The following is a 9811-nucleotide window of genomic DNA, read 5'->3' as shown; positions in this document are numbered from 1 at the left end:
ACCGATATCCCCATACAGTACTGTATATGGGCGTGACCGATATCCCCATACAATACTGTATATGGGCGTGACCGATATCCCCATACAGTACTGTATATGGGCGTGACCGATATCCCCATACAATACTGTATATGGGCGTGACCGATATCCCCATACAATACTCTATATGGGCGTGACCGATATCCCCATACAGCACTGTATATGGGCGTGACCGATATCCCCATACAATACTGTATATGGGCGTGACCGATGTCCCCATACAATACTGTATATGGACGTGACCGATATCCCCATACAATACTGTATATGGGCGTGACCGATATCCCCATACAATACTGTATATGGGCGTGACCGATATCCCCATACAATACTTTATATGGGCGTGCCCATTTATTGGCATATTCGCATTTACTGTTGACATCAAGCTATTGTAGACAGATGTCAGGTTCACTTGTTGACCTGGCATCCTATAGTTCCAATATACATATTATTTATTGATATTACAATGTTGTAGACTGATGCTAGGACAGGTACAATGGGCTCTATTAACAGGTTTAATGACCCTGGGTGTCAGGTATAACCTGGTGGGGCATGTACGCTAATTACAACTTGCATCATTCCCAAGTAGACCGGTGCCCAACAGGCATTATTATTATTATTTTTTTTAAATGTTATCCCACGATTTTGCAACCCATTTTTGAAACCAGTGTCACTTCCTCGGCCAACCAGGGGGGGTGGGGGGGGTGGGTAGTGGACCTTCTATGCATGAGGAGTCCAAGCTGATTCTTTTCACCTGACGGGGGGGGGGGGGGGTTCTCTAGCCGGGCGTACAGTAGCGCGTGGAAGGAACACGTTATTCCGACCAGTTCCTTTCCCCTCCATCAGGCGCTGGCCAGGGGGAGGTAGTTTAGAGACCAGGATATTTATTGCTTTATTATTATTGATAACTTACTACTAATTGGTCTTCTGGTTTGCTGACAGACTGCATGTTGCTTCCATACAGGACCTGTTCGGTAGGCGGAGTTTCCTGCCTCAGAGTGACATGATCAAGTGGTTCGCAGAACACTTCTGCAGCAAGGAGCTGCTCAGTGAGCTGTGTGGAAACATCTTCTTCCTGCTCTGTGGCTTCGATGAGGCCAACCTCAACATGGTGAGAACACAACACACACCTCAACCTCAACATGGTGAGCACACACTACACACCTCACACCTCAACCTCAACATGGTGAGAACACAACACACCTCAACCTCAACATGGTGAGCACACACACTACACAACACACACCTCAACATGGTGAGCACACACTACACACCTCAACCTCAACATGGTGAGCACACACTACACACCTCAACCTCAACATGGTGAGAACACACCTCAACCTCAACATGGTGAGCACACACTACACACCTCAACCTCAACATGGTGAGCACACAACACACCTCAACATCAACATGGTGAGCACACACTACACACCTCAACCTCAACATGGTGAGCACACAACACACCTCAACATCAACATGGTGAGCACACACTACACACCTCAACCTCAACATGGTGAGCACACACTACACACCGCAACCTCAACATGGTGAGCACACACTACACACCGCAACCTCAACATGGTGAGAACACACTACACACCTCAACATCAACATGGTGAGCACACACTACACACCTCAACCTCAACATGGTGAGAAGTTAACACACTACACACCTCAACCTCAACATGGTGAGCACACTACACAAGAACATCTACCAGCTCACAACACACAAGAACATCTACCAGCTCACAACACACAAGAACATCTACCAGCTCACAACACACAATAACATCTACCAGCTCACAACACACAAGAACATCTACCTGCTCACAACACACAAGAACATCTACCAGCTCACAACACACAATAACATCTACCTGCTCACAACACACAAGAACATCTACCAGCTCACAACACACAAGAACATCATCTACCAGCTCACAACACACAAGAACATCTACCTGCTCACAACACACAAGAACATCTACCAGCTCACAACACACAAGAACATCTACCAGCTCACAACACACAATAACATCTACCTGCTCACAACACACAAGAACATCTACCAGCTCACAACACACAAGAACATCATCTACCAGCTCACAACACACAAGAACATCTACCTGCTCACAACACACAAGAACATCTACCAGCTCACAACACACAACACACAAGAACATCTACCAGCTCACAACACACAAGAACATCTACCAGCTCACAACACACAAGAACATCTACCAGCTCACAACGCACAAGAACATCTACCAGCTCAAGGTTCAAGGTTCAAGGTTCAAGGTTATTTATTAGTGTCCCCGAAGGGCAATTGGTTTTACAGCAGGTCATAAGGCTTGAAACACATATACAATACATCAATCAAACCAAACTTATTGCTGCTGGTCGCTGCATGAGCTGCGCCCGGCCTACTTGCATCTTCAGAAGAAAAAAGAAAGAGGTGGGGGGATAGGGGGGGTGGGGGGGAAGGAAGTAGGAAGACATCACATCACATTACAATTATCATTGTATAGTGCAGGCACAAAATGTACTTGGGTGGGGGGATAGGGGGGGGGGGGGGGTGGTTGGGGTCGCGGGGGCTTGGGCCAGGCACCAAAAAGCTCTCCTCCTACGCATACCATCGAAAGGGAGGAGCTGCGTGGGGGGAGGAAAAAATGATAACCTAGCTGGAGCAGGGGGGGGGGGGGGGGGGGGGTAGAGGGAGCAGGGGGGAGCAGGGGGGGGGGGGGGGGGGGTAGAAGGCGGCTGTATGTGTAGACATGTGTGTCCATGAGAGAAAGTTCGGTGGAATAGTTCATTTCCCATGTGTTTGTGTAAGTGTGTTCCTGGCATATCTTCCGAAGGTCATGATGTCACGTTGCCTCAAAGTCCTGCGTTATCATGGCGGGTTCAGTGGAAACTAACACGGCCCAGTCTGAAGACACAACAGGTGTCAGGGAGGAGGGATGGTGGGGGTTGAGGTGGGGGGGAGGCAGAGGATTATTTTCTTGCGCTGTCTGTTCGTGTGGAGATTGTCAATGGGGGGGAAAATCCAGATTCGTTTTTAGAGCGAGGGATATAGCAATGGCTATTTCTCCTCTCTGTCCGTTATGGCTCTCTGTCCGTCATGTCTCTCTGCAGCTACCAGCTCACAACACACAAGAACATCTACCAGCTCACAGCGCGTCGCACGTTATGAGCTTGTGGATCTTTTATTTTCAGACAGCCGAAGTTTAAATAGGGCTGAAGTGGTACAATGTTATGTTTTGTAATAATACTCAAAATCTACAAAGTAACTAATAACTAAAGTTTTCAAATAATTGTAAAGGTACAATATTTGCCTCTGAGATGAAGTGGAGTAGAAGTAAAATTATAGAAAAATGGAAATATTTAGTACAAATGTGTACTTAAGTACAGTACTTGAGTATACAATTTACAATTTAGACATTTAGCAGATGCTCTTAATCCAGAGCGAGTTACAGTAGGCCAAGGACAAGACATGGTAATACAGTACGTCAAGTTTGTGGTGTTGGATCAGACTTGGAGATATGTGGGTGCCATACAGTACATTTGGTTGCGTTGTAGGGCAAAATCTGTGTTTTGTACTTTGTCAGCTGACTACTTTGTCAGCTGTTGCACCTTTTAAGAATAATAATAACCGAGTAATCACTGAATCCCAGTATATTCAAGTGGATCACATTCAATAATTGTGCCGCATTAATAAGTACTAGTATTACTATTAATACTGCTTCTATACTGCCTCTCTCCAGACTCGAACTCCAGTGTACACCACACACTGTCCTGCTGGAACCTCAGTACAGAACATGATCCACTGGGCTCAGGTAATGCACGCACGCACACACTGTGACACACACTATCATGTTCCTTCCTTGTTTGTTTATGTGAACCCTCATACACAGCCCACACACATGGAGCACAGTTTTAGTTCATACAGGAACATGAGAGTCTGTATATCTCAGCTGTAATCAGCTGTCAGTCAGTACAGCTGATTGTATCAATCAGCCTAGCTTCCTATTCCTCATTCACATCTCAGCTGATCATTACGTCACACTTCCACACTCCAATCACGCCTCATTCCGTCAACGAGGCGGTCCGTTACATGGCTTTCTGTGGGGCGCCCGCTGGACCGAGTGGTCCATGCAGGCGCATCGCGGGCAGCATGCCACATATACTGTAGGCTCTGGCCTGGCAGCGCGTCGCGTGTTCGAGTCCCGTTCATGACGACCTTTGCTGCGTGTCTCTCCCCTTCTCTCCCTCCCTCTTTCCTGTCTATCTTCACTTGAAACAATCAATTCACAATCAACGATCAATAAAAAAACAAAAAAACAAAAAATATATATATATGGCTCTCTGCTACCCAATAGCTCTGCTTCCTTCCATTGCTTCAGACACTGCTGTTGTTGGCAAAGCTTGCCGTCGCCCGTTGTTTTGCTTGGTATTGATATACGCTTTCTCACCTGGTAACTGTTGCGTCAGCGTGTACCAGAGAATCGTCAGCCAGCTTTTTTGCCGACTGCCTATATGGCCAAGACTAGGCTAATATGCAACAAATGCTCTGCTGCTTTCTACTACTGTTTTCTGTCTGGACTGTTTTCAATGAAGTTCAGTGAGTTGAACGTGTGTTTGTTTCCAGGCAGTACATGGTGGTAAACTGATGGGCTACGACTACGGAACAAAAGGCAACATGGCTCACTATAACCAGGTAAATGTTGTCACATTTACACGTCTAAAGGTTTACACGTCTGAAGGTTTACACGTCTGAAGAAGGTTTACACGTCTAAAGAAGTGCCGTTGGGCAGAAACGTATCCTTTCTACGTGCTCTCCATCGTTTTGTACTGGTGGGACGATATGGGTACCTCATGATACCATATCTGTGCCGATAGTAGTCCCCCGATAATGATAATATCACGATATTCGATATATTGCGATATTCAATATATTGCGATATTCAATATATTGCAAGAGATTCCATCAACGATATATCGCGGTATCTGTAACTGAAAATGACAAAAATGACCATAAAATACTTTTTGTGGTTTTTCGTAAATTAGCGCCCTACTTGATCACATGAAGTAGTGGCGACTGTGGCTCAGGAGGTAGAGCAGGTCGTCCAATGATCCATGGGTCGGCGGTTCGAATCCCGGCTCCTCCTGTCTACATGTCAAAGTGTCCTTGGGCAAGACACTGAACCCCAAATTGCTCCCGATGTGCTGGTTGGTACCTTGCATGGCTTCCGCCGCAATCGGTGTATGAATGGGTGAATGTAATGCACAATCTATGTAAAGCGCCTTGGATAAAGGCGCTATATAAATGCACCATTTACCATTACTGCCAACAAAAGTAGCCAAAGTAGCAGATCTACAAGCTCGAAATGCAGCGCAAAGTGACACACTTTGAGCTTGTAGATCTGCTACTTTTGGTGTGGTTACAGGTTTATATGTAAACAGTAATAACCATTCTGAGTGAAATTGTGCTTGTCTGTTTCTTCCTTTCCCATTTCTTTCTTCCCCGTCATTTCTTCTTTGCCCTTGTCCGTACCCCCCCCCCCCCCCCTCTCTCTCTCTCTCTCTCTCTCTCTCTCTCCCTCCCTCTCTCTCTCTCTCTCTGTGTGTCACCCAGTCCACTCCTCCCCAGTACAACGTTAAGGACATGAAGGTTCCTACCGTGCTGTTTTCCGGGGGACACGATTCGCTGGCGGACCCGAAGGACGTGGCTGTGCTGCTCACTCAGGTCAGACACCAAACATCACCTGTTTCTGCTGGTGTACTTATTGTATGATACTGGAGTTAAGTTAGTATCTCACATTACAACAAATGTGTCTCTCTCTGTCTGACTGTCTAATGTGTGTGTGTGTGTGTGTGTGTGTGTGTGTGTGTGTGTGTGTGTGTGTGTGTGTGTGTGTGTGTGTGTGTGTGTGTGTGTGTGTGTGTGTGTGCGCGCATGTGTGTGTAGGTGTCTAACCTGGTGTTCCACAAACACATCGAGCATTGGGAACATCTGGACTTCATCTGGGGTATGGACGCACCAAAGCAGATGTTCTCCGATATACTCAGGCTGATGAGTGCACACGCATAGACACAACAGCGTGTCACATGTGTGTTTACTTATATGTTTGTGTTTTGTCTGTATAACCACTAAGATTTTATTTGGTTTAAAATATTTTAGCTGGAGAGAGAGAGAGAAAGAGTGACTGTGTGTGCGTGTGTGTGTGCGTGCGCGCGTGAAGATTTTATTTGGTTTGAAATGTTTTAGCTTGTGAGTGTGAGTGTGTGCGCGCGTGCGTGTCACAGCTGGCTCTTGCTACGGCAAATAAAGCTGAAGGGAGACCAAGGTAACAAATAATGTTTATTGAATAACTAAACTAACAAAAAGCAACTAAAGCATAAACTGAATGAATGAAATAACAGGACATATGGTATTATATTATTATATTATATATCATATATAAAAAGAGATTTGCTCACAGGTTGAGAAATGAATGCCATTAATGGCATTAATGTCATGTACTGTACCAGGGAGACTCCTTTGTAGCCTGGGTTCCGTTTGTCACTCGATTAGTGACATAACAGATTGACAAAACGCAGCGAATTCAGGCTGGAACCAAGGCTAACTCTTTTGGGTCTCAACTTGAAAAGGTTTGGGAAACACTGGGCTCGCTGACACCATAGCTTTTACCATTGTAGCATTGCTACAACATTCAACATTTTTCAATAACCATAGTGCCGATTAAAACAACTTGTTTTGACCAACTTGACTTTGACCAACTAGTTGACCAATACCTCATCTCATCCATCAAAAAAGTGTTTCGGTGACTCACCAATTTGCACATACACCAAAACATGACGGTGTGCTGCCTGTGGAAATGTAACCAACTCCTCCTCCATGATGTGAACAAACTTCTGTGTTTCAAAAACAAACAGATTGAACTGAACCGAATGACTTCAGTCAGTTTACTTCCTGTGACACTGAAAACATCACGTAACCTCTGACCTCGTATATTGCTGAGATGTTCTATATAAAAAAAAAACAAGTTAATTATTTCTGTAAACTGAATGTTTTTATTCTACACAATGAATGATTCCACGTGTCCTATTGCCTTTTATAAATCACTAAATATCACATTTTGTTTACGTTGATTGTCAATGTTGTGATTTTTGAGTGGTGTAAACCACTCCTACAACTGGCTTTGTTAGTTTACGTGTCTGTCTGTTCGTACGTCTGTCTGTTCGTACCAAAAAATGAGCATGGTTGCTATGGTCACCCAGTTCACACGGGTGTGATTTCATTACGTCAGACATTACGTCAGACCACAGTTGATCAGTCTATATAAGACCATACACCACTCAGTTCACACGGGTGTGATTTTTATATAATATTTTGCATTGCTGTGCCTTTTAAAAATCACACACCATGTGATCACGTTGTTGTTACTTGATCTGAATATGTTTGTACTTACTGAATATGTTTGTACTATACTGTTTGTCCCTGTGGGGTTTCCATACAAACCAGTGTTGTTTTTGGCAGCAAAATTTGATTTTAATTTTAGTCATAGTCTTTTGAATAGTTTTCATATAGTTTTAGTCACATTTTAGTCACCTGGAATGATTTAGTGTTAGTCTAGTTTTAGTCGACTAAATGTCATAAGATTTTAGTCGACTAAATCTACAGTTAATTTAGTCGACTAAAATGTATTTTGGCGGGCCTTGATGCCGTCGAAATGACTGTTTTTACACTTGCTGAAAATAGCCGATCTACAAGCTCACAACGCGTCGCACTGCGACGCGTTGTGAGCTTGTAGATCGGCTATTTTCAGCAAGCAACCAAAATTGTAAAATGACTTGGATCTCTTGTCCACTAGTCCCTTCCTAACATTTTAGTCTAGTTTTTATTTGTTGACGAAATTGTCACTATATTTAGTCTCAGTTTTAGTCATCATAGCTTAGTTTTTATTTAGTTTCCATTTAGTTTTCGTCAGTGAAAAAAGGTAGTCGACGAACATTTTTTGTCTTAGTTTTAGTCGACTAAAACAACACAAACGGTGGTCTGGGAGGAACCAGCAGGAGAAGACATTGATGTTGTTGTGCAGGGAGCAAAGTTAACCCATTCAGGCCTGATGTCGAAATTAAAAAAAAAAAGTTTTCTAAATCATGACAATTTTCTGAAAGATTTGAGGCACATTTTAACGATTTTTCAAAAATAGCAGACCTACAAGTTCATAGCGCGCCACTCGGTGGCGCGCTATGAGATTGTAGATCTGCTATTTTTCAATAGCTAAATTACAACATAATGTTTAAAACACCAAAAGAGGTTCCCAAACTTTTTCATGTCAAGGACCCCCAAATTGACACTAATTGGACCCCCATTTGAAAAGATATGCCAGGGACCCCCATGAGAGAAGATGTTTACGGCTCTAGCAGTGATTCTCAACCTGTTTAATTTCAAGGACCCCAAGTTTGACATGCATTAGCAACTAACAGGTTGCTAATGCCCCGATTTAATGGCATTTCTATCTCTGGGACCCCCAATTTATATTGTAAAATCAATGTTAATTTAACTCTGAGAGAGTACAAATGGAACCAAACGGACCCATTAGGGTCCATTTGGTTCCATTTGTACACTCTCAGAGTTACAGAGCCATAAGGGTCCATTTGGTTCCAAACTATCATTTAGCTGGGGACCACCTGGAACTCCCTCAATGACCCCTGGGGGTCCCCGGACCCCACTTTGGGAACCACTACTACTGCTGTCGGGTAGAAACCTTGGATGTCTAAAGCCGTTACCTTTCAGGAAATGGAAGAAAAATAACCTGTGTTCTTATTGACCACCTCAGCTTCAACCAGGCCTCCTTATTTTGGACATGTCATAGGTGAACAAAAATAACCATGGAACATGTCAAAAACAATTAAGAAATGTCGAGAATATAATCTTCAAGCTCACAATGTGTCACATTGCAAACAATGTGTTTTGAGCTTGTAGATTAAAATAGGGCGTCAATGTATTTTTTTTTAAAAGAAGAAAAAAAATGGTTTCTGCCTGACAGCATGTTAGATTTATTATCTGTATCATTAAAAATCAACTTCATTGATATGAGAATAATTATCATGACGACTCAGCAGTTTGTTTTAAAACTTTTTATCCAAAAAAAAGAGGATGTGATGCAACCATGTCATAATAACACCTCGTTTTGTACGCTTTATTTGTACAATTTACAATGTAAGCATTTAGCAGACGCTCTCAATCCAGAGTGATTTACAGTAAGCAAGAAGAACACATGGTACTGCTTTGTAACAAATTAATTTAACTTTCAAACATACCACCCTGTGTCTGTGTGGATTTATCTTACAGTTTAAAATGTATGGTGTTTGTTAGAATTTAAAGAACTGAGTTTCCGAATTTAGTTTTCAATCTGTTCTTTTATTCATGAGCAGAAGTGCTATGTTTACACATAGCCTACAATGAAATCGGGCACCTGCTGGCCTAGCGGTCCAGGCGCATGCCACATACAGGCCAGAGCCTATATATGCCTGACAGCGTGTAGAATGTTCAGGTTCAGGTTAATTTATTTGTTTGTCCCTGAAGGGCGATTTGGTGTTACAGCAAGTATAACAGGCAGACAACATGAATCACATAAAACACAGTAAAAAAAAGAACATGAAAAATAAAAACAGGATGGGAGTTCAGGGTATCAGTGTAGCAATGGGGTTTCATATAAACATGGGAGTTCAGGGTATCAGTGTAGCAATGGGGTTTCAT

General features: G+C 43.2%; 1 protein-coding gene across 2 annotated transcripts in view; it reads left to right on the top strand.

The window, feature by feature from the left end:
• lipf (lipase, gastric) overlaps nt 1–7598 on the top strand; it is a 23078-nt gene extending 15480 nt beyond the window's left edge. For both annotated transcript variants that reach the window (XM_079492464.1, XM_079492463.1), the window contains exons 7-11: nt 1004–1150; nt 3807–3878; nt 4691–4759; nt 5678–5788; nt 6011–7598. In XM_079492464.1, coding sequence (XP_079348590.1) covers nt 1004–1150; nt 3807–3878; nt 4691–4759; nt 5678–5788; nt 6011–6133 — 522 coding nt within the window. In that variant the 3' untranslated portion in view covers nt 6134–7598. The remainder of the gene's footprint in view (nt 1–1003; nt 1151–3806; nt 3879–4690; nt 4760–5677; nt 5789–6010) is intronic.
• The last annotated feature ends 2213 nt before the right edge of the window (nt 7599–9811 follow it).

The sequence above is a fragment of the Electrona antarctica genome (assembly GCF_951216825.1).
Source record: "Electrona antarctica genome assembly, chromosome: 22".
Taxonomy (NCBI): domain Eukaryota; kingdom Metazoa; phylum Chordata; class Actinopteri; order Myctophiformes; family Myctophidae; genus Electrona; species Electrona antarctica.
Note: the sequence above shows the minus strand (reverse complement) of the source record. Positions and strands in the feature narration are given on the sequence as shown.